The sequence below is a fragment of the Cyprinodon tularosa genome, unplaced genomic scaffold (assembly GCF_016077235.1).
Source record: "Cyprinodon tularosa strain WSP-4 unplaced genomic scaffold, ASM1607723v1 ctg624, whole genome shotgun sequence".
Classification (NCBI taxonomy): Eukaryota; Metazoa; Chordata; class Actinopteri; order Cyprinodontiformes; family Cyprinodontidae; genus Cyprinodon; species Cyprinodon tularosa.
Genome location: NW_024039368.1, coordinates 276,186 through 302,322, shown reverse-complemented (window position 1 = coordinate 302,322; position 26,137 = coordinate 276,186). Strand labels below are relative to the sequence as shown.

The 26,137-nt window shown below is 37.3% G+C and overlaps 1 protein-coding gene across 1 annotated transcript in view; it reads right to left on the bottom strand.

Annotated features, from left to right (window-relative positions):
• fbn2b (fibrillin 2b) overlaps nt 1-26,137 on the bottom strand; it is a 90,388-nt gene that overhangs the window by 25,391 nt on the left and 38,860 nt on the right. The window contains exons 7-27 of the mRNA XM_038307946.1: nt 22,872-23,069; nt 17,992-18,117; nt 11,796-11,921; nt 7,975-8,127; nt 7,353-7,562; nt 7,090-7,233; nt 6,803-6,922; nt 6,581-6,706; nt 6,373-6,495; nt 5,695-5,970; nt 5,561-5,614; nt 5,352-5,477; nt 4,684-4,809; nt 4,402-4,521; nt 3,655-3,792; nt 1,831-1,881; nt 1,535-1,660; nt 1,224-1,451; nt 983-1,108; nt 746-874; nt 524-649 (exon numbers count right to left, since the gene is read on the bottom strand). Of these exons, the coding sequence (XP_038163874.1) occupies nt 524-649; nt 746-874; nt 983-1,108; nt 1,224-1,451; nt 1,535-1,660; nt 1,831-1,881; nt 3,655-3,792; nt 4,402-4,521; nt 4,684-4,809; nt 5,352-5,477; nt 5,561-5,614; nt 5,695-5,970; nt 6,373-6,495; nt 6,581-6,706; nt 6,803-6,922; nt 7,090-7,233; nt 7,353-7,562; nt 7,975-8,127; nt 11,796-11,921; nt 17,992-18,117; nt 22,872-23,069 (2,952 nt within the window). The remainder of the gene's footprint in view (nt 1-523; nt 650-745; nt 875-982; nt 1,109-1,223; nt 1,452-1,534; nt 1,661-1,830; nt 1,882-3,654; nt 3,793-4,401; nt 4,522-4,683; nt 4,810-5,351; nt 5,478-5,560; nt 5,615-5,694; nt 5,971-6,372; nt 6,496-6,580; nt 6,707-6,802; nt 6,923-7,089; nt 7,234-7,352; nt 7,563-7,974; nt 8,128-11,795; nt 11,922-17,991; nt 18,118-22,871; nt 23,070-26,137) is intronic.

Here is a 26,137-nt window from a genome sequence, read left to right as displayed (position 1 = left end):
ATTTAAAAACATTTAAGAAAAACATCTGTTTTGGAGAATTTATCTCTCGGGATCAACAAGGATAAAAAAAACTACTAATGAGAAAAGTCAATACTTTCTGTTCAGTTTGTTTCTTCATCTCATTCTATTGTAAACCAGTGCTTATAAGGCTGGTGAGAAAAACAGTATACTGTAAATCTGAATGGATTGTGGTTGAGCTGCCCTAAAACCCTTTTTAGAATTTGGCACATGCTCTTCTCTAAAGTCCAGTTGCTTCCTAAAGAAAAACCCAAAGCAGTGTCCAGCCCACAGTTAACTGGTTGTCCTCAAACCTAAGCAGAGCCACAGGCTGATTATCTTTATGCTGGTTATCCAGTCCATCCTTTAATAAGGACTAACTTTTTGCATGTAAATCCTTTTTTTTTTTTACCTGCCTTATATAACATAAAAAATCTGGAAAACAACAAATCTGGTTTGCTTTAGTTACGTGCCATAACAATCAACATCATTTACTAAGAATATTTTTTAGTGCATATCTGCTTACCTTCACAAACAGATGCATCACTGCTGAGCAAATATCCTGTGGGACATTCACACTCAAAGCTTCCATCTGTGTTCATGCAGGTTCCTCCATGGCACAACAGGGGGTTCCTCTCACATTCATCGATGTCTGTCATTGATTAAAAAACAGCCATAAAAACGATTTCAAAAGTGATACAAATAGAAAAAAAAGGCTCAGACAGTATCCTCTCTAGTTCAAACGTACCCATGCAGTTTTTCATCATCATAAAGCCACTTTCGTAGCCTTCAAAGCACTCGCACTCAAAACTGCCGGGTGTGTTGACACATGTACCATGACCACACAGGTCGGGGGAGATTCGACACTCATCAATATCTAAAAGTAAGGCACACAGCAGAAAACACAGACATTTTTTATTTGATTTAATGGGATCATTTTATTCACCTCACATCTCATTCAGAGCTGCAGCCACCCAGTTCAAACCTGTGCAGTTCCTCTCCTCAGCTGTGAGAGCAAAGCCGTTGTTGCACCGACACTTGAAACTGCCAATTGTGTTTCTGCAGGTTCCATAAGTACACAGCCCCTGGAAGACCTTACATTCATTCACATCTGTAGAGAACACATTAAAAAAGAGATTTATAACTCATTTACATTGCTTTAATGTATACAGTCGATTTCTACAACATCCTACAGTAGCCCGGTTCATCTACAAATTTTTATGTACCTTTGTAAAAGGTCCTGCCGGTGAGAATATCTCCTCTATTAGCGAAGCCCCGCCCCCTGGGGCAGATGGTATTGAACTCAGGCGTTCCCTCTTTAGGACATTCCTCACAATCGATCCCCCAAGCAGCTCCCACGGAGCAGCAGCACATGTCCACACGATACCTTCCTGGTAGTGGCTCACCGCACTCATCCTCGTGCCATTTCTTATAGCACTGTTCACTGCGCATGTCTGGACAGAGTTCACAAAAATAATGAGGATTTCTGCATTTAGGTTTAAACTACCTCCGGTTTTATCATCTAAGTTCCTCTTACCCACACATGTGCGACCACTGCTGTCCAAAGTCAGGCCTGCAGCACACTCGCAGCGGAATGAGCCCTGAGTGTTCACACACCGTCCATTCGTACACACTCCGGGGAACACTTCACACTCGTTAATGTCTGCAGAGAGAAACGTTTGGAAATCACATTTACTTCTGAAACGAATGCATAAAAATCTATATACTTTATGCTACAAAACCCCCTTGGGGACCATTTCTCATTTAAAAAAAGACCTGCTCAGAAGGGGCCACTAGGTCATCACATCCCATAGCGATATGAAATACACCTACCTTCACAGACAAGGCCTTTCATGCGAGCAAATCCTCGAGAGCAAGCGGTGTCTAGGGAAAAAACATACGTTATTTTACTATTTACTGTATCCAGAATAGGGTTGTCACGATACTAAACTTTTCAACTCGATACCGATACTAAGGAAAATATTCGATACTCGATACCATTTTCGATACCACAAGGATAAAAACAAAGACTCCAAAATTCTACATAAATATTTTCATTAATAAATAAAACACAATAAAGGTTGTATGCTGTGCACAATATTAAGCAAGCTTGATAAAAAAACTTATAAAATTAAAATTAAGTGTTCCTTCCTTGGCTATGCTTTGCACACATAACAATGACACTAGCCAAACCGGTTATGGAACAAAAATAATTCTCAGCAGCTGCACCGCTTACAAAAAAAATGTCTGAAACTGAAAAGTGCAAAGAATTATTCAATCACACAGTGTTCTGAAAGTGCATTTTCCTCTATTCTGCACTTTAGATGATTGACTGCTTAGGTGCCACTGGTGGTAGCACTGTATCGATACTTTTGAAAACGAGTATTGTATCCGGATACAACATTTCAGTATCGATACTTTTTTGAGTATCGATACTTTTGACAACCCTAATCCAGAATATATAAATATCTCTTATTTAAATTGTTACAATATTTACAGTACTAGATACTGCTTTATGTAAAGTCTCTGTGTGTATTTGTGTATAAAAATTTCAACTTACCCCTAAAATAAACTTAGGAAATACCCCTAGACCTCTAATAGTAGTGTCTACATGTGTTATTATTTGAAAAAATCACAACACATTTGTGTTGTCCTTCTTTGTGTCTAAAATCGCCTGTTTGTTGCCGTCCTGAGTTTAAAAAGGGTTGACTGCATATGATTTTTTCCAGGGGCTTAGCCTGGGATGTGACCTCACCAACAGAGAGCTGACATTAGCTGCTCTCTGCTAACTCACCCCTCCTACACAGTGGTTCATTTAGAGGATGACAATAAATGACTTTCTTATAAAGAAAAAAAAAAAAAAGCAATATTGTCTTGAATATAAAAAAGTTAAATATACTGAAACTGGGTTGCATCATTTGTTTTTCAACAAATATTTCTTTTTGCTTCCCATCCAGGAAGTTTTTTTCAATTCAAAATGTCATAAATAGTGTTGAGTTTAAGGCTTTTTAGAGTGGACCAAAAACAAAGTCTTGTTTTGTCTTAGAAAACAGGCAAATTTAACTGGACAAACAGGTCTGGCTCTTAGGAATGGAGAGTCGTTTGGGTTCTTTGATAGCCGTCATTACCTGATACCTGTCTATGTCTCTGAAAGGGGGGTTGTTAGGGGGAATTGCTGGCCTGGCTGAACAAGCTAGATGTTCTTTTCCCCTGGAAGGGGGTTAGGGGTTGCGGTAATAGTGGGAAAGGATAAACTCTATCGCTGCATTTTTTTGGTTTTAGAAAGCTGAAACCTGAGTCGTCCTCTGTTTAAGTTTGTTTTTTATTTCTTCACATAGATGGTTTCCTTCACGCCTTTCTCAAACCACCTGTCTTCTTTGTCCAGAATGTGAACATTCTGGCCCTCAGAAGCTATTTCTGACGTTGACGAAGCAAAACATCTTCAAACTTGGAAACAAAGTCCACTGGATTATTTTTTTTTCTTTTTTGGACTGACTATGACCTGGATGACTGGGAATCTTCACCATCATGTGTAATATAAAGAAAAGTGTCCAAAAAAATAAGAGTTAATCTTTCAGATTTCTTTCTTGCAAATGTCATTACATAACAACTAAAAAATCATTTATGAGGAAATGTTTTATGAATAAATAAACAAACCAATCTCGCAGGGTTCACAGGGGCTGCCCCAGGCTGCTCCCAGGGTGGAGCAGCACTCAGACTTCAGCGTGGCTCCGTTGATGTTCACCTCACAGCGGTTGTCTTGAATGGTGAGCCAGCAAGTGCTCTTCATGCTGTCTGTGGAGCCACAGAACAAGAGAGAAAACGTGATTTAAAGTGTCCTGGGGTGGGTTTCAGGGAAACAAACTACTCTGTTTACAGTTAGGATTTCCCAACCAAAAGGCTTAAACAACAGGCTAACAAATGTGGTGAGCACATTTCAGATATAAAACATTTGCCAGGTGATTTTCTTCCTATGTTTGTTGAAAACAAAATATAAACCAGCCAGACCTGCTGATCAAAACAGTTCCCTGGTACATTAACATTATCACATAAACTTCAGTCGTATCACGTTAAACTCTTTAATCATTCTGTCTGAGGCTAAAGGTTAAGTTATGTAAATGCCTTGAATCAGTTTGGAAAAAAGTATATTGTGATATGAAACACTTTACATATACAGTCTATAAAGATTAGTTTTTTCATTCCATAGGTCTATGCTTAGTTCTTAAGGGGAATTCAAAATCAACTAAAACCAAAAATTTGCAGATCAAAGACTTTGAAAATCAATACTTTGGAATTACAAACACCAAGATTTCTTCTTTAGCTCTTCTCTTGTCATTTCAAACACGCTTTGCATGTGTTCAACAGTGCTGATCATAAAAAAGTGTCACAAAAAAAGTGTCTTACCAACGCAGATGGTGTTTGTAGAGTCCAGTTTGCTGCCATGGGCGCACTCGCAGTTAAAAGACCCGGCAACATTGCGACATAGTCCATTGATGCATGGGCTGGACTCACACTCATTTATATCTAAGACATGCAGAGACAAACACTTAAAATTGCTGATTCATGTTTCACGTCTCAAATAACCCAACACATCCAGTATCAAATCCAGCAGCAACTTATTTCCATAAATAGATAAAAGCAGATAGGGAAACTAATTAATAAGACTTTATGTGAGTGAGAGCTTACCCTCGCATGTCTCAGAATCAGGTTTGAAGACAAATCCTGTAGGACAGGAGCATGTGTAGGAGCCCGGTGTATTTCTGCACAGTCCATTGTCACAGAGCAGTCGGTTCACTAGACACTCATTAATGTCTACCAAAAAAAGAAATAAATAACTTTTAACATCATTGTGATTTCTTTGCATTGTTTTTCTATCATCATCACCTTCTTTCATCACTAGGGGGAAATGCCTATTAAACACATGCAAGAGCATGCACAACCCCATTTCTCCTCGTGCACGCTCTGTTTAAAAGTTGCTGTTTGCATCACTCATACAAGCTTACTTTCCAAAAGTAGATTTGCATTTTTTCCACTACTGTATGTCAGAAAGTAAGTGAAAATGGGGACGAGCACGTAGAGCGGCTTTACATAAACATATAACCAGAATGATTGACAATTAGGAGGACCACTTATTCTGATGATCAACCCGGAAAAAGAACATCCTCCATTATACCTTTAAGCCTTAGAACAACTCTCTTTATTTAAACTACCGGTAGTATAATGAGTAATTTTAAAAATAATAGAAATCTAATCTTTATTTAAGATAATTTTTAACATAGAAAAAAAAAAGTACACCATATGTAGAAATATACAGTAATTACCTGGCCATCAGTGGCCATCAAAAATCTACTCACCAACGCAGGTCTTTCCACTTGTGTCAGACTCATAGCCAATGTCGCAGATGCAGCGGTAACTTCCTCTGAGGTTCTCACAAACACCGTTCTGGCAGATGTCTGGGTCCAAGGCGCACTCATTGATGTCTAAGAGATCATCAAATGAAACCCAAATGATGTTGAAGATAATCATGAATGAAGTAAGAATTTTTCTAAAGAAAATTACTTACCTCTTCCATCAGTGGTAATACCAATACCCCCGCTGCATACAGCCTGAAACTCAGCTGAACAACACAAATGAAACAGCAAACACTTTAAATACGATTCTTCTTTACTGCATTTTATTTTGACTTAAAGTTACTACCTGAGTTTCTAGATGGGCAGGGTTGGCAGGGCTCTCCAAAGCCATGCTCGGGGTTAGCACAGCAGCACTCAGACTTGGTCACTGCTCCTGGAAAGGGACGTGAGCATGTACCCATTTTTATAGTGCCATAGCAGGTGGTCCTCATGTGTGTGTCCACACACACTCTTCCATCGACGTCAACGGCCAGGCCTGGTGGGCATTCGCAGCGGAAGGACCCTTCACTGTTGATGCAGCGACCGTTCATACAGATGCCAGGAGTCAGACACTCGTCAATGTCTGATAGAGAGAGGGTGCATGAGCAGACCAGAACATCAGACATTAAAATCCCAAGTATTTACTATTGTTGTTTGTTTTTGTTTTTTTTGTCTGCTCTTTATGTTTTATTTTTTGCTTACATCCCCATTAAAAGCACTGGCCCCACCATGCCCATTGATCTAAAACTGACTGAAAATTCATCTTAATATGTTTATTTGTTGCTGTGACTACTCTGGACAAATACAGTGAAATGGCAGCTACTTTCAAAGCTTCCAAAGCAAATTTTATATGATTAAATTGTTAATTTAACAATTTCTTCTAAAACAAAAGACAATTAAATGACACCACTGGTATTGGATTAACATTATTTCAGGATAACCCTTTTAAAATCTTTGTGCTTAATTTATACTTGCTAAGTCATACCAATGCAATACCGGCCACTGGTTGCTAAAGAGAAGCCAGGCTTGCAGATGCATTTGAAGCTGCCATCCTCGTTGATGCACATGCCATTGAGACACATGTTGGTAGTGGCACACTCGTCGTGATCTGGCAAAAACCAAGAAACGTTTGATGATTTTCATGAAGCTTTTATGTAAAGTGCAGCATTGTTTTTGCATCCGCTCTCGCTCACCAACACAGTTTTTCCCATCTGGAGAGAGCTCAAAGCCAGCATTGCAGATACATTGGAAGCTGCCCTCCGTGTTGACACAGCGGCCATTGCGACACATCACTCCGTTTACAATACACTCGTCAATATCTGCAAAGAGGTGAGAATGTCTGTTATTTGCTTTTATTTAATATTTGCATTCTAGCATGATCATTTAGTGGCCGTTGACTGCATTCACAGATGTACCGATGCAGGCCTGTTTGGTAGGGGTGCCCTGGTATCCCTCATGACACTTGCAGTGGTATGACCCAGGTGTGTTGACACAGTCTCCATTGGTGCATGGCTTATTCCGACACTCATCCTCATCTAAAGATGTATGTTAGAAAATAGAAAGAAAATCAAAGGAGGTTCATCAAATTCCTTGAACTTACAGGAGATGGCACTGTGGTGCATCAAATAAACTTATGACTCTCACTGACTGCATTATGTTTGGTTTTATATTTCAGTTCAAACTGCATGGGTATGCTTCTCACCAATGCACTCCCCCCGAACATCCTGCTTGTATCCCATGTTACACTCGCAGCGATAGCTCCCAGGTGTTGGGTTGCAGCGTCCATTTAAACAAAGATTGGTAAAATGTTGGCAAAAATCAATGCTGTCATTCACAGAAACAGAGCCTTAGAAAACACAACAGAAAACAAAACAAAAATTATTTAAGTACAGATAATGAAGCTTTATTAGAGGATACAAAGGATGGGGATAAAACACTTTCTGTTACTGGTTTTATTAAACATACTTATATGTCCTCCATTGCCACCAAAAGTCCCTCCATTATCGCCAAAGGTGTCCCCTCCTCCATTGATATTTGGCCTACCATTCCCATTTCCATTAGGTATACTGGGAGGCTTAAATCCAAAGTTTCCATTGTGGCTGGGGAAGTATCCGTTGGGGAAGGGGTGAGGGAGTCCTTGTGGAACTCCCACAATGCACAGACGCCTGAACTCATCTTATAGGGAAAGAGACAAAAAAAAAGGATAGAGTTTGCTTTCAGCAGTTTGCTTCAACATTCATGCATAAAACAAACCGGTTCAACTTGAGGTTGAGGTAACTCCACTGAGTGGGCTCCAACTGCCATTAAAACAAGATTCAACCATTATTTCAGATAATTTATACAGAAGGCAACATTTTCTTTCTTACGTCTATCCAGAACAGTTTGCTGTGTGGGAAATTTGGCTGTATAAAGTTAAAAATCATATCCACTTTCTTCACTGGCTTCAGTTGATAACAATGTGAAATCGGGAAAAAACTATCATGGAAGCAGACCGGGAGGTTTGGACTGTCTGTCTATAGCCTTGCCTCTGCTAGGATTTACTTAAGAATTGTTAATGTTCTCTGCTCTGTGTATGGTTTATGCTCACCGGAACCTCTGACAGGACACATCTCTGGGATCTGGCTCAAAGCCCAGCAGCGTCCTGTTTCACAGCAACACTGCATTTTTGTGTACTGGCCATTTAGCTCTGCTGCACAGCGACCATTGGCAAGGGCAGAGAAACAGGTGCCCACACGCTGATCTGGGAACAGAGGGAAGAAAATAAACAGCAAAATTTAAAAACAGATGATAAGATAATCTAGCATATGAAACAAAAATTTAAAGAGATAAATCAAATTAGGCTTGCAACGAGTGAACACATTTTTCTTTTTGTGGTATCTATGCTTTTGTGGCAGAAAAATTGTACAATGCCCTGAACAAACCATGCGCACTATGAAACATAGTGGTAGAAGCATTATGCTGTGGGGATGTTTTTGTTAAGCAGGGGCAGAAAAGCCTGCTTCAGTTGATGGAAAAATATATCGAGGCATGTTTATGTGTGAGAACAACCAAAAGTACAGATTAAAACCAAAACCTGAACAAAAATAAAACATTTTGTAAAAAAAAAAAAAAAAAAAAAGCAACTGTTAAATCCTCGGTTTTGCTTTGAATTCACAAGTATTTGCTCTTTGGTGTTTCCTACCATATATAATCACATAGTTTTTAGTTGATCAAATATGTCTTTAGTTATGAACTAGTTTGCAACATACTGTATTGTTGTGATTGTTGGGTTACATTCATTTACGCACCTAAAACAGAGCCTACTCTATAAAACTCTTAAAAGCTCTTTGACTTGCTTGCCCTATCCATGGTCCCCACGGAGGAAGCCTTTTTATAGAATCTCAACAGCAAGGGTACTTAGGGCCTCACCTAAATACCAACATCTAGAGGGCCCCCAAAAAGGGGTCGTATTTGTTACGCTTTTCTAGGTCAGGGTCAGTGGGATCAAGAGAGGGAGCTGGTGCTCAGCAATATTAGAAAATTAAGTTGCAGTTGGGCATAACCTTACAATTATAGAAAACACAAAAAGACAGAAGTAGGTTATCTTTGAGCACAACCTGAAAACCGAAAGAAAGGTTCACGGTGCAGAAGAAAAAATACTAAGAAAAGTGAATGACAGGAGGGAGGGGCGCAAGTCGATTAACCCACTAATAACCCAGCAGTCTGGAATTAATCAGTTCCATGTGGAGCAATTCCTGCCAATTAGATTAAATAGAAGGGGCTGTGCTATGTCTGGGAGCTTATATAGAACTGTGCACATACACATGTACAGGCAAACCTACGTATAATGGTGCATTCCCCATATGCATCCACCAGCATGTAAGCAAACCACAGAAAGTCCTGTTAGAATGACGGAGCAGTAAGCATAGCTAAGGATAGCTGGAACAGAGTGGGTGAATTTATAGTCAGTTGGGTTTTCTCATGATGACGATGACTTAAATTAAATCCATTTGAGCAGAGAGGTAAAGGAAGATTACAGTTTAATTTGCTTATACGGTCGGTTTTTCTTTTTGCCTTTCCTTAGTTGCCCACATGTTAGTTATCCATGAAATACAGAAGAGGGAGAAAAAAAAAGAGGAAGTGAGCAAATAAAGGGCAGAAACAAAAAATGAGCTCAGTGGGAGATTGCTTAAAGCTCTTAGCTTTGGAGACTAAATGGAACACAAAGGGAGATGGAAATTAGCTCATATCCAAAATATACAACAGCACTCTATTGTAAATCACTTGAGGTGTTTAGCTCGGTGATAATTTGATTACAAATAACAAAGACTTGACCAGGCTTTTCTACTGTTTAAATCAAAGCAGACACTCTTGTTGTGTCATCTTTCTTTTTCTGTCTTTAATTTTTTAGAAAAAAATAACAAGAACATTGTGTCTCTTGTTAAGAAGCTGTCTCCAACTAATTCCAAGCTGCCAAAAAGGACGAACCCAGCTGCCAGTTAAAGTTCATGTTTCCAGTAATACTTCATAGCTTGTTGACACGGAAAGTTCAAGATCCGATATTAGAATGGTTGATGAGCAACGTTTGGGTAAACAGGGAAATAGCTGGGTTTTATTGACACACGCCTTATTGTGCAAAGTTATGCATGAACCAAGCAAGCCTAATCCAGATAGATTGTTGAGCACTTTGAGATTTTTGCTGAACAAATATAGATGAACCATATGTCGAATTGAAATTTAGGATACATTTTAACATAGAAATTGTACAATGTTACCTGCAATTCAAACTTTCATAAAGAAAATCTGCTTTTTTTTAAAGTTTTTTTGTTTGTTTGTTTAACACGTTATAATGGTTGCATTTACAGACACAGAGATGTGGTAAAAAACACACTTAATGTAATTTAGTTTTTTTTCATACAGGGTTTCATTTGCAGAGCAATCTTATTATAATTATAAAATAATTAATATATTCATCACCATTACAATGTATTTGTTTTACGAAGCAGGCTTACCAATTTTACATATTCAGTCAAGCTAATAAATGTTAGAATGGCCAGTTAAAATGTGTAAACAGTTCTATATATATAAAACTTGATTCTTACTAGTATAATTTTTTTTTACTTTCTAAAATGCAGTTTCTGCCACAAAAATGTAATTTAGAAAGTATATTATTATATTATTACAGTGATCTACAAATGGAACAACAGAGAGAAGAGTGCTTTGAATAAATGTAAAATTGGCCTACTTCTTATAAACTTACACATTAACCAGAGCAACAATCTTCTCCTTTGCCATCTTCCTCTCCTTTGTAGATTTAGCAATGTTTCTCTGTCTTCTAAATTCTCTGTTTTAATATTATGCATTTCTGCATTAAAATCTCTAGTTCCAGTGGGGTGAAATATACATTTACTTTTGCTTGTTGTCATGGTGACTCGTCGAATTGAGTTGTCCACTGATAACGGCTTTTCATACTTGTTGGGCATGTTCTTAACTCTATGTGGATCTAGTTAAAATTGATAGAACTAATTGATGGCAGCCGTTGTGAAACCGAACACTCAGAGTTCCCAACTTTAGGCTAGATTAATTTAGAGTTGCGGATTTGAATCTGAATTTGTTAAACCTGCTTCATGAAACAGACCCCAGCAGGTGGCCAAAGGGCTGAGTCGATTTGGACCATACCACATGAATACAAACCCTGTTTTCTAACATAAACCTGTGCCTGACTGTCCTTACTGCTCGGTCCATCACACACTTCAAAGGGACCTTTGTGGACAATAGATCAAATCGAATAGCTATAATCTTCAGGAATATGTGGAGCATAGGACCTCCTAAGGTGATATGCTGATGGGTCTGCATCACCGTCTGCAAGTTGGAAATGAAGATAATCTCTAAGTGCCCAAGAGGTATCCTGATAAGATGTCAGAACCACCTCAGCTGAAGCAACGACTGTACTACCAGTATATCGCCGCATCTTTAACCTTAGCAAGGAATATCTCAGAGGCTTCTATCCAGGATACTCTCCTTTAGGTTATGCTCCCTAGGTAGTAGCCTTCAGTGAGAATTAACACAAATACAGCATGGAAAAACAAAAACAAAAGTTTTGGGTTCCATGAATTATCTGTTTTAATCTAATCTTGACTGTGTGAAATAAACTGGGTATGTTTAACTATAGGTTCCATAATGGAGGAGAACTGCAGAAATATATTAGTACCTGGTAGTGTTTCATAGGGGAGCACTAACGTTAGAGTAGATTACTGCAGTCAAAGCCATACAGTACATGTATGTGTGTTTGCACATGGTGACCACAGGTCTGCTCATCAAGACTCTATTCTCAGGAAACGGCTGTAAAGGAGAAATTCCAGCCACATGTGTAGCATTTAGCTGGAAATACGCAAGAAAAGAAAAAGAGTAATTTGATGGGTGACTCACCCACACATCTGGAGCCATCTGTGCTGGTGATGTAGCCTCGTGGACAGTTGCAGACATAGCTACCAGCAGTGTTGGTGCATTCTCCTCCATCACACACACCAGGAATGGTGCTGCATTCATCAATATCTGAAATTGTAAACGGTTTGGTTATTCTATTACAGCCAAAGAGAAGTTAAATTAAAAAGGGAAGGTAGCACCCCAACAAAACCAGGAAAAAAAAGATTGTTACTAAGATAATAAACCACTGTATGGTTTAGTTCAAACATTTTTTGTCATGCTGTTCCTATTCTTAAAGTATCTTTGATGTGCCAGTGCAAGCGGAGTTTTCTCTCTTTTGCCATATGAAGCTCAGGGTAACACATTTTTTCCCTCTTCCATGCATTCCTGAGCACTGCCGAACAGATGGCTAGAAGCAAGTCACAAATATTTTCCTCAGAAACCAGGAAAAAGTGTCTGTTTGCAAATGGTTCAGCCATCCGTCACTGCTAAAGAGATGGCAAGCAGAGAGCTGGCAGCAGCATGACTAGGCTCTGCCTCAGCATCTAACTTCACTAAACAACCAGCCAACATTATCGATTTATTCTAACCTTGTTAATGCATTAAGAGCAGAATAATCAAGAGAGACAATAACCTATGTATTATGTTCATAGAAAAACCTGCAATTAATGTTAGTTAGAAACTTAAGTCTGTATTTTTGCAGCATTGATATTATACATTTACCGTCATATATATTGTGCATGCTCCAAAAATATATATGAATATAAAAAACGTGACGCAGTAAAACTGTGTTTTTATCCTACCGTTCAAATCCTGAATTGGAAAACTCCAAGTAAGTCATATTGTTTAACACATGTTGTTTGTGACATTTGATCACACTGGCATGAGTTTCTAGACATTCCAAAAAAAAAAACATGCACAGCAGAAAACTTAAAAAAGGAAAATAAGTCTTAGCTGTTAACTTTGCCTTAGTTAATTACCATACAACAATCTAGGAGATACAATGCCAAAAAGACTCCAGCTCAACATTTAAGATATTTAACCCTACATCTTATTAGAGGAAAAAAACTTTGGAAAATTTGCAGGTATCCTTATTCAAAATACAAACAATCAGAGAAGCATTAGTGCATAAGGTATCTCTGATCAGACCCACGTAATTTAAGGCTGCTTGATGCATTTACGTACCAGGTCGAAATGGTGCCCTGAGACGCAACCTCTGCAGCTTTTTACTCCTCGAATTAAAAAGATCCACGTCACCTAATATACTTCTAATATACAGATTGAGCCTTGGGGGCATGAACAGCACAGAGCTTACAACACATAACATGTAGATGTTAAACACACAGCTGTTTCTATCATTTTTAAACCATCGCTATGTCATCAATGGGTGACAGCATATTATTTTTCAATAGTTTATCCCAATCTGTTGATGGTAGAGATTATTATTGGCCATATCGTCAGATGACACTAGGTGTTTCTATTTGCAAACACCCGCCAGCAGGAGCTGTCGCCCGTCCACCATGTTTTTATTGTGAGGTTACAAATTTTCTTGGGTGGACACTGCAGGGAGAGGCGTAGGTGCTAAAATGACAATTTTGCCATTTGGACATCGCAGACGTGTCGAACATAAACCAGACGTAAATCAAATGCTGTGAGTATTACTGTAAAATGTGATGACAAACTTAGTAAAATTGTTATACCAGAGAAAAGGTATAAGATATGCAATACTGGCAAATTTCAACATAATGGAGAAATTGTGTTAAATCTAAAGAATTAAACATCCCTTATGTGATGTAAACATACCAGAGAGTCTTCATGCAAAGACTTTGGCTGGGGCCCACTCTGTGTGAGGGGCTTTTTGATGACATGGGGTTATATTTTTCTGAGAGACGGTTTTCAGGGAAGTGTAATGTTTCAAGTTTCCCCAAAGTGCAGAATTTATACAATATGCCTTGTGTAACTGCACTGAGCCACTGCTTAACAAAATTACAGCACTGAACCTAAGGTAATACAGGTGAAGGCGTCTCCTGTGAGCTGAGCTTGAAAAAAGTAGTTAGTTGTCCATCCCAGTTTAAGTACGAAATACATAATGTAAGGCTGCCATGTGTCCGCATCCAGTATGCACTAATGGCTGTCAGGCCCGTCACTCTGACAGCAGTGACAGAAGCCAAATAAACCCCGCAGCAGCAACAGCGCACCAGGATTACGTCATGGGAAAGCTGCACTTCTGTCATCAGCATACATTTCTAAATGGATTTATTGTTGCTGCATAAAGGTATATATATATATATATATATATATATATATATATATATATATATATATATATATATATATATATATATATATATATATATATATATATATATATATATATATATATAAAGGGGTAGTTTAGACCTAATAAATCAGTTTGGAATGACGCTGACATCTTTACAACACTATCATTACTAGTCTCTGAAACTGTCAAATTATATTTCTACATGGTTTTTATGGATTCTTTTTCAGATGAAATAACAAAACAGTATGAACCTGTAACAGAAAGAAAGAGAAATTGTTTTGTGCTCTCAGAGAGGCTCTTTGTGGTCTTTAGCTAAATAAATCAGACCTTTCAATGAAAGCATTTCCCAAAAGACTGGAGGTTTGATTGTTTTCAAGATTTCGTTAAACGTGGGTTTCCTGCAAGTACGAGACCTTAGAAAAAAATCTCACAACTGTGCTTTTGTTTTTGTAACCTTTTAAAAACAGTGAACCCTTTCTGCCTTCAGTGGTTCTAGTTAAATGAACAGAGAAAACGAAACATCATTACTAAGTTAATTACATTTTATGAACATAAATAAAAAATAATCATATTGAAATTAAAATAATTAGTTTGTAGTAATCTGGCATTATTTCAGGCTAAGTTTAAGTCAGTCTTTCTTTGTAGCCTTGGCTGTTTAAGTTGTGAGACTGAAGGTTTTCACTCGGTTTTGAGGCAGATTTCAGCAATTAAAAATTTCTGCCTTTAAAAAATATATCTGCTTTCCCTGTTAAATTTCCCCTAAAAATAACTTACTTGGGCATTTATTAACTTTAAGTGTAGGATATTATAGAAATGTATAAAAACATACAAACATTTAAAGAATAGCAAATTCTAAAGTATATCTGTATGGTTGTAATGAAGTAAAATAAAATCTGTTGATTTAATGATAGAGAGCAGAGTGTCTAACATTGTGGGACAATCTGGTACAATCTGAAAATTGTACCAGATTGTCATAAAGCACTTGCATAAAGCAGTTTTGTCCTGGTATCTTGATTTTTTTTATTTCTGTTTTTGTCATGATGTCAGGCAACAAAGCAGCATTTGAATGCTTTCCACAGGTGTGCCACTAATAGAGTTAAATCTATACGAAGCCATTATATCATTTTTTTTCCAAAATTATTAAGGATTTTAGTAGTCTTAGCATGTGTAAATTTATGTCTGTGAAATAAGTTATAGAAATTATCCACTTAATTATCCTGTTAATATTTGCCAAGTGTCATGGGGGACCACACCATTTTTAATGGGGCTAGCTGCAGGAGAGTGTGGTGAGAGGTTTAGGTCCTGATGGATCATAGCTTGTTGCATAGAGGGGAGAGTCTGAAACAATTTTTGTGTACAAGGTGGGAGGGGTAAGCTGCATTTTTTTCCTGGACACTTCTGGGTCCAGGAGACATGCAGGTCCTAAAGAGAGGGGAGATTGCAGCTAATCACCATCTCTGATGCAGCGATTATGGGCATGAAATGGAGGAAGGATGCTGTGACATACAGTAGGAATGCATAGAATAATTAGGTTAGAAAACTGACAACTCTAGAAATTGACCTAGAACCACTAATTTTACCTTATTAGTTGAAGCTGAATATAGATTCCTCGTTTCATTAGTTATAAGTGGCCCCTGTGTGAAGAAAAAATCCTTATTTTCCTTAATTTTATCATAACGAAATTTAAGAGTGATCGGTCCTCTTTTGGGTTAACTTATTTCAGATTTTACTTGGGTTTTTATTCTGCCAATATATCCACACCCAAATCTCACTCAGCACTGCTCAGCATCTCTGGAAACTGTCATCCAATCCAAGGCTACAACTGAAACCCAGACTACAGCAAATTTAAAGAAGTCATCCTCCCAATTTCCTCCTTTATCCAGAGACATAAATTAGCCCAGTTTGTCATCGTAATTGCTTCTCATGAATCTGAAGGTGGAAACACTTTTTCACAGCAAACAGCTTTGCTACAAGTCCATAAAAGTCACATTGAGATAATTAGTCATTGCTGATACGTGGATACAATGCAGGCCTTGACTTTTTTATTCCCCAGCAGGCTGAAACTGTTTAGGAGCTTTCTGTAATCCTCCCAGAGGAATAAGAACATATCAGTCTCAGTCTAAGAGACGCGACCCCTGCCTGGAAAACCATGGGACTGTTTAGCTTGTGGATTGTTTAAATTCCAGCCAATCAACACACTGTAATGGGAACCCCCTCCTCTAGGAGCAGACACCTTTCCCTGTGCTTGTGTTTATACACCCCAAGACAACTTTAACTCCTAACACATTGTGAAATTTTAAATGGAGGTTTGTCAAGATGTTCCCTGGAAACCCACAGCTTTTGAAAAGTGAACAGTCCATAAATGTCTCACTGCTAAGTCACTAAAGATGATGGATCGCATGGCTAATTAATACAACTTAAAATTCTATAAAATATTATATAAAGAAATCTTATTTACTTTTGGGCACATTTTTTGTTTCTTATATTAGATTTTAAATCATTACCTGAAATAATTGTGATTTTTTTTTTTTGTGATATTTTGGTTGTATTTAGAAGGAAATATGGTTGCTGGGATCTGTGGTGCTGTTTAAGATATGTTCACACAGAAGGCGAAAATGGCAACTGGAGCAAGTGATTTCTGCGTTGTCACTATCTAAAGGTGCTTTATGGAGCGATTGAACAGTTGACAATGAGAGGAACATGTCTCAAGATGCATTGGATGCATGAAGAGGCTTAAACAAAAGGTCATTACAAAAGACAAACTTTTTTTTCTCACCAAAGGTGGAAAAAAAAAACTCTAAAAGGGTTTTTTAGGATGTGTGTTTACTCTACACTACGGCTGTTTGACGACTGATTAAAAAAGGTCTACAAAACATCAGATTCTATGGGATATCATAAGCATGCTAAACACACGATTTGACAAGATCATTACCCCTCCACATTCTACCCACTTCCCTGACTATAGCTGTATAAGATCAAGCCCCTAGACATTCAGACTGCTTGTAAAAAAACATTCCTGCAAGAAAACGTTGCTCTCTGGAGCTCAGTGAATTCCATCATGGTTTTATCCTACCTGTGTAATAAATCCTGCATCACAGGCAGTAGTGTAAAGCATGTAACCACTGACCTTCACTGAAAGGAACTGTTAATGCTTCAGCCCACAGAAACATTTAGGATACTTTTGTGCTTTGCAATAGTTTTGGGACGACCTCTTCCTTTTAAAATGACATGGATCAGTGATTTTGATGTGGAAGAACCTAACTAGGTTGAGCAAAGTCTTAAACCATGAATTAGAGTAAAAAACAGGCAGCCAGATCAAACTTTATTCTCTTAGCTCATCTCTCAAGTGAGCTTTTTCCTGAAAAAGCCTTCTCAGAAGAACGGCGTGTTACTCAAGTTCTCATGTGTGCATGAGTGATTATACTGCTAAAATTTTCAATATAACAACTACAGTTGTATGATTGTGTTAATAATAATATATATCATGCCTAAAGAAGCTGTTGCACCGCTTCTAATCTTGCCATGTAGGCTGCTAAGCTGAAAACGATGTGTTATGTAGATTTTAACATATGGAAATAAAGAAATACTTGTGCAATAACAATAATATTGTTCAATAACATGTTTTTGAAGCATTTGTGTTTCATTTGAGGTGCTATCACCATGAGTAGTGCATTTTAATTGGATTGAAGGGTGAGCAATTCACTGTTTTACTGTCATAATGTGATGTGTTACTTTCACTATAACATCACATTATTTAATTTTGTTAGATTCAGGGATCAGTTTACTGCCTAGAAATAAAATTTCATGCCAAATAAGTGATCAAAATGTTATTTTGTTGGAAATTGTTCTTTACCTCAGATTGGCAGACATACAATAGTACAGGAAAAAAAAAATGGCTGTGGTGTTGATGAGACTCACCTTCACATTTGTGGCTGGTTTCACTCTGACGATGACCAGCTGGGCATTTGCATTCGTATGATCCAACAGTGTTAATACAGTTTCCTCCTGCACACAGACCTGGTACCGCCTGGCACTCATCCACATCTAAAGAATAAGACAACTATTGGTTAAAAAAAATGTGAAGACAGGAAGGAGCAAAAGCTTTGAGATTTAGGACCACTCAAAGCCGAAATGTAAATAAAAGCTTTTAGGCTGAACAACATGGCACCAGTTGCATAAATTGAGTCTTTGTCAATAGAAGATCAGCATTAGCCATTGAACAAACAGGAAAGAACATTTGAACTGTTATTTTCTGTTTATTGTGAGTGTATTTACCAGTATTAGGGGTTTGTAAGTGGGAAAGCTCTTGTAAAACCAGATACTTCTAATCATGTAAACGGTGAAATACACACAGGAACACCCAGTGGGTTTATGTTCAGCTCATTCTCAGTTAAGGATGAGAATCTCTGATATAAAATGAAATAAAACTGCTTAAAAAACCTACTGCATGCATGCAAACAACGGAAACAACCCGTTTTTTATCACCTAAACTAAAATGTACTGTTGATTGTAAAAGATTGTTTAAACGGTTCTATGTGTAAGAGTTTGAGAAAGAAAGGAAGAACAAAAAAAAACAAAAAGAATGTGACTTCTGGCCAACATCCTGATGTGGAGCCCAGACTGGAATCCGTACATTTGGATTCATGGTCATGTGTTCTTTGTACTGCTGCCAGAGAGACGATGCTCTTGGCTCTCGGGTGATTAGGTGTCTTTAGTGTGTGCATGTGTGTGGAAGCACGTGAGGAGAAGGCCTAGAAAAGGGGAGAAAAAGAGGTTTTTATTCAGAAACAGAAGAAAGATCAGATTGTGGGGGAGAAAAAAAGTCAAGTTAAGGAGTTCATATGTTGGCACACAGGCAGCATGTGAGCTCCTTGGCAGCATCAACAAAAGGAGAATATGATGAGCTAATAAATGACTGCTTCAGCTTTTTGTTAAATTGAGGTTTAAGATTGTTTGGGCATGACATTTAATACTAGATGTGTTTTGTTCTAACAACATCGTTATCCTTCTAAATGCGAAGGATCTCCATTGTTAGTAAAAGACCTAGAACAATAAAATACTAATAATGAAAAACTTATGCTGGCATGACAAAAGAAAAAAAACACATGTCTGAACATTTCAAAAGCTTAATCCATTCAATTCAACTCTAACATAGCTCTACCATCAGGGTAAAGCTTTTTTAAACAGCCCGTAGCCACCTTACTGCAGTAGGTTTGCACAATATGTATAATACTCTCTCAAAGAAGCTAAAAAAAAAGATCATAAGCCATCTTCTTTAGTTTGTTTTTCTTTAGCAGAAGATTTACACCCCTTTTTCCTGTGACCTTAAATTAAGGGGAAATGAAACGTATCAGTCCAGTTTTCAATTACAAACAACAATTTGGAAAACAATTAAATCCCATGATGTAAAGTCAAAACAAAACCAGATTTGCAAGATCGTCTTTTTGTTTACAGTATAGTTTTCAACCACTTTAAAGAAGCAGTCAACCCTAATTGCAAAAGCACATAATTTAGTGGAGTTTATATAAATGCTATTATTTCATAACTGATATTGTGCAGTAAAGAAAAAATAAAAGAAACAAGATGTTGTGGTTTTGGTTTTGTTCTAGTTTTATCTCTTAGTTTTCATTGGTCTTATTTTTAATTCTTGTGTTCTAGGAATTTTTGATAGCATTTGAGTTTTTAGATATTTCCTGTTTGCCCTCTTGTGTCAGTCTCCTTTTCCCTAGCTCCCTTCTGGCCTCTATTCACACCTGCTCCCAATCTGCTAATTGGCCTGGTCTTTGTTTCTCTCCCATATAATCTCCTCCTGTTCAGTCAATCTTTAGCTAAGTTCACACTGCAACCTGAAGTGACCCAAATCCGATTTCTTTGCCCATATGCAACCTGGATCTGATCTTTTCATGACAGTCTGAACAACACAGATCCGATTTTTTCCAATGCGACCCAGGCCACTTGGCTGTGTGGTCCTGAATCCGAAACGAATCTGATCTTTTCAAATGCGACCTGTGTGTGAACGACATTAATACCCGACAAAGGTCACTATTCTGCATCTTGCTATGCAGAAGCGACAAGAAAAACAATACCAATGGCAGATGATGATGTGGAGAGCAGTACTTATGTTTAAACATATTGAAAAGAATGAGTTGTTATGGTTGGAAAAGACCGCTAGATGGCCTGTGACGTCATTGCATCCTCTACTGCGCTTGCGGGACACTTGCGTTGTATGACTGCAGTTCATACAGGAGATCACATACAGGTCGCATTTATTTGGAAATATGAACAGCAACAGAAAAAAATCGGAACTCACAAAAAAATCAGAATTAAGCATCAAGGCCTGCAGTGTGAACGTTGCCTTTGCTGGTTTGTCGTCATTTCTTCGCCCCCTTGTTTTGAGTATTCCTGGCCTTCAATATTTTTGGACTTTAGCGGATGTATGTTTTGGATTTTTGCTTCTGTTGAACTTTTTTTTAATTAAACTTCAGTCTGATTTTGGGTCCTGTCAAACCTCCAACCCTAGTCTGACACCAGACAAAACCACAGAAGAAAAATACTTAAAATAGATCTAGGAGTCAAATTTTAAAGACATTAAGTGCAGTTAAAAACAAGACAGGGTATGATTACTTATACAAATGATCAATCTTAGTCTTGTCCAGGTGATAATTTATTGAAGATACAATGTAAATCTCTGCCCTGTAGATTATTTTCTCATTTCTATGCTTTTTTTAAAGTCATAAATCAGGGATTTTTCTGACTAGCGCAGAGAGAGAAAAGCAGGAACAAAGAGCATTTTTTCACTGAATTGAAAACAGAGGATAAGACAACTGAGTGTCTGAACCAAGGAATCTAAACAGAGACAGGTTTTATTACTGAATGCTACACAAGGGAGGAAAGAAGAGATAAGGGACAGCTGTGAGAGACCGAGAAGCTGAGAGAATAGGAGTAGATCTAGCAAACCAGTAACGTTTAAGATGCTAAAAACATAACGTAATTATCACACTAATCTTAAAATCCTCTAAAGACTGTAGGAGATATAGAGTAAAAATAACTTAATTACAGGTAAACTTGAATAGAAATTCAAAATCAAAGGGAGATTTCTGAAGACGGTTATAACTCTAACCACATTGCACACTGCAAAAATTTTAAAATCTTAATAAGTCTTTTTTTTTCTAAAAATATCTGCACTGTTTCTTGAAATAAGGAAAACAAGTCTGCCAATAGAAAAAGACAATTTGGATGAGTATGCCATGACTGTGTCAGCCTAGGCAAGGCAAGGCAAATTTATTTTTATAGCACAATTCAGTACAAAGACAATGCAAAGTGCTTTACGAGATTAAAATATAGGAAAATAAAACAGCATCAAAGCAAGTAGGAAAAAATAAATAAATAAAACATGCAGAAACAAAAAAAGAACATTAAAAACTGTTGGACTGAAGGAAATAAAAAAGTTGAACTAATGATGTTTCAGTTGAACTGTATAACTAGAACAGTCAAAGGCAATCCTAAATAAATGTGTTTTTAGTCTTGATTTAAAGGAAAGCCTACATCAACAAATGCACCAGCACCACAGGAACATCACCACCCGGGTCAACCAACGACCCTGGATGAATGGGGAGGTTCGGAAATCACTAAAATCACAGAACTGAGCTTTCGTTAGATAAATGGATCGATGTTGGACAACTAAATGGATAAGGGTGGGGTGATGAGTGGGTCGGTGGAGAAGTGGATTACAGAATGAGTGGGTGGATAACTGACTGGAAGGATGAGTGGGTGGGTAGATAGGTGGATAGAAGGAGATGAGTGAGTTGGTGTACTGTATAAGTGGATGGCAGAATGAGTGGTTGGGTGGGTGTATAAGCACGGCAAAAAATTGAAAACTAAATAAGTAATTTTTTCTAAAAATAAGAGCATTTTTCTTGAAATGAGGAAGTAAGTAAGGCACTTTGACAACGAAACAAGACAATTTACTTATAATATGAAAAAAACAACTGCATTGTCTTATTTCAAGTGCATATTATTTAATCCTCTCATTTTAAGATTAAAAATACTCATTCCATTGCCAAATCATCTTATTCACCTACTCAAATTGACGGTTGATGCATCTAATTTAAGAGATTTATACTTATTTTGATATCAATTTTGAGTGGATTGAAGGATGAGGGGGTCGGCTGACACTGCTCTGCCTAGCAGTCGTGTACTTAAAGGCTCTGCCTGCTGCACCCCATATTTACTCTGCAATTGTGGGTTTTTTGTAAGCTTTAAGGTCTCCAAGTTCAAAAGATGATAAGACTAATTACAGGATATCACTTTCACTTAACAAAACCATGTTTAACGTCTTAACTTGACTATCAAGGGTCTACCAAAATAAATAGAGGTGTAAGTTGTAAGGCAACAGCTTTGTTTTATTGAGTTTATACATAATTATATACCAGTAAGTATTGGAGTGTTTGTTATGTACCATATTGGATTTACAAAAAGAAGGAAAAAACATATTCTTTTACTCTATAAACAAAGCTGAGAAATTGATGGCAGGAACAGGAGCTCCAAACAAATATCCCTGAAGACTATAATTTTTTTTCCGCAAGATGAGACCTAAACAGGAAATCACAGGTCTGTATGTGAAATGTCGTTAACATCAACTAGTCTGAGGATGTGATGCAGCACGAATTTAGGCTTAAATGATGATGGATAAAGCAATGGTTAGGGTGTTTTTCCCTGCGGGCAGTGTGCAGTGATGTTGTTGTTGACAGGAATTTAAAAGTAAAGAAGTCTAAGATGTGTAATCATGAGGATCTGACCTTGGCAGGCTCCGGTGCGGATGTTGGGAATGAAGCCTCGTCTGCAGGGGTGCGGCTGGGCGGGGCACTGCTCACAGGGGTGGCCCCACGCTCTGCCAATTGTGGCGCAGCAAAGAGTTTTGGTGCAGACAATTCCACTCAGCTGGCCCTGGCACATCTGGTTGCTCACCTGGGTGAAACATGGTCCTGTCCTGTAGTCTGTGGTCAGACAGGGACATGAAATCAGTGTTAGTCATTGATTTAGCATATAATTAAGTACATGAAAAGGCACTGGGTCATTTCCTCATACACATCTGGTGTTCCTTAAAGCAAGACCAGATTTATAAATAGTTAAAAATGAGATTTTCCTGTAATCTGCATGACTTGTTCTTTTTTTCAGAAGAATAGTAAGAGTTTGTAGCAGCATTACAGATAATATCTAATTTTGATCTAATCCATGAAACATACTGAATCCAGTAATATAGCAGCAAGGTTCAATTAACTCAGTTTAATAAATCATACCTGGAAAAGGTTTTCATAGTTATTTATTTTTATTTTTTTAACAAGGATCAACAAGGACCCTCCCAATATCTGGAGCCATTTTACAGTTATAATGTAGACTAAAAATGTCGGAGGATTTATAGTTTGAGTCTCAAAATCTTGTATGGCTATCATGTTTGCAATACGTGTGTTGGCAGTTTCAGAAATTAAAAGATTATCTACCAATAAAATGCCATTTATTTTCCATGGCTAAATAGGGATATTTTGCATTAAAAAACAATTAAAATAGAGATATATTAGATCAACTCTCAAGTAAACATCTCTAATTAATGAACATGTTTCAAAAGTGTTTGAGAGTACTATTGAAAAAGTCTTGAAACTAGGTCATAACAGTGGCACAAAATGTCATGTGAATGGTCTATCTTCTTGTGGCAGGACCTTTTGTTTTATATCTGCCTTTTCTCTTAATGAAATGATAAAAACCAAGAAGGTTTTTAAATTGTTAAGGGGTTGAAACTATTGGCAACCTTTAAATAACCCCCTAGTTTTGCTTCGTCTTATTTTTCACTATGCGACATATTTAGTTTAGTTATGTCCTTTTAATGCATCATATGTTCAGTCTTATTTTTAAATATCTTACTGTCATCAATCAAATTTTTTGAAATTCCACATCTTATTCAGTTACAACAGTAGTATTTAAAACATATTTGTTCCCTTTCTCGCAGTAGATGTACAACAAAAACAAAGCGTTTACACCTCCATGGTCACCTTTTCTTCTTTACATGCTGCTGGTGATCAGTGAAGCTGTCTAAAGTATGTTAAAAGCATGTTACAAGTCAGAAGTTACTGCCATATGCTAAAACCATTCAGCTACAACAGTGTTGATCCTTAAAAATCAAACACAGCCTAATGATGGCTTACCCATGTGGGAGAAGGCCTCATTAAATTCTCTAGCATGGCGCCTAACTTAATATAGCCTTCATTTAAAAAAACTAAATTGTTAGATTGTCACATTGGAGATAAAATGTAAACTAAAAAGGCAGAATTAGATTGAAAGATAAGAGTCGGCACTTATGTCTGATGGTAACTGTTTGCTAGACTTACTGCCTTCATTATTTCCTTCTGGATATAAAGAAGGTCACTGAGGAGAGGGCAAAGAACAAGGAAGGCAAGAAGAGAGAAGAGGATTAGAGAAGAAAGTAGGTCAAATTGAGAATGCAGAAAACAGGCTTAAGCCACGTCTTCTCATCCGTCTTCATTATGGTCCTCTTTAGGTTTTCCTCTCTGCCCTGACTTAGCTTGTCTGTCTGTCTGTCAGCTGTTTTTTGACCTTTTATCCTCATGTAAACTGCTTGACGCCATGAAAAGCTGATTTTCTTTTCATTACCATACCTTTATAATATAAAGTAAATGCAACTTTTAGGTTCTAGTAATAAAAAAAACTTTTTTAGCTCAAATTTAACTCTCAATTAAATGTTTTTCTTGTTTCGTTTTTATATTTGCAAAAGATGGCTTAAAAAAAGACACAATTGCCAGACAAAAGCCGGCTTCAGCGGTGTAAGCAACAGTGTTAAATGAAAAATGTTTTATCAGACGTAAATCCTTCGTTACTAATGCAAACACAGAAAGGTACATACTTCGAGATACAAGTGATAAAAAAAATCATGACCACACATAAAGGCTAAAACAAGATCTGTATCTTCTGCAATGTCCTATTTAGAGTAAATGATGATGATGCAATGATGAAGTTAACATATATATATATATATATATATATATATATATATATATATATATATATATATATATATATATATATATATATATATATATATATATATATATATATATATATATATATATATATATATATATATATATATATATATATATATATATATATGTGTGTGTGTGTGTGTGTGTGTGCAAAAGTTATCTTGCAAACAGTTAGGTTTAGAGCTAAGGTGTCAATTGGGTTCGGGCTAAGTGAGGTGTCTACGGGTAGGTAGGGTTTGTTTTTGACGGAACAGCAATGGAAGTCAATGGGAGTAAACACATGGTCCTCACCACAATAGCAAAACAAGTTTATGTGTGCTTTAAGGGTGTTGAGGGTGTTGGGAGGGGGTACCTTCCATTTAGACAACATCTGGAAGAAATGAAACAATTTAGTCTAATTGGAGTTTGTATTGCAGAACGGATCAAACCGATCCCTAGTCCTGTCGTTATGACTCCCATAGATGCCTTTTGTGTTTCATTTATAAACTCTTAATCCCTTAGCAGAAATACCAACTATCCCACTGTGGTCAGATTGAGTGAGGTACACAAAGCAAATTCTAAATAAATCTATCAATGAATAATAACTCATATTTATTAAGATCCATTCAGTCATGTTATGACAAAGTTTTCATGGTCAAGTAACAAACATACTTTAGGACACTGAGCTCTGAGGAGAACTAAAGGATGTTATATTTAGTCCTGTGCAGCGCTGAAGTTTTTTCCCATCAGGCAATTCCAACTTTAGGATCGTAGTTGATGTGACTGGGTGCTGACCTGAGCTGTTGGGGTGGAATGACTGAAAGAAGGGAAAGCAAATGGCACAAGAGGAAGAAAGCATAAAGCAAATGTCAGACTCTTTAATAACTGCATGGGTATTTATAAACCCCCAAGGGGACTCTGACAAGGTAAGAGAAAAAATATGACATTAGAAGACTAAAACTATGCTGCAGTCATCTGTGCATGCTTCCCTGTGATCCAAGTTCAACAGGTCGAAAAAACAGGGAAAGCAA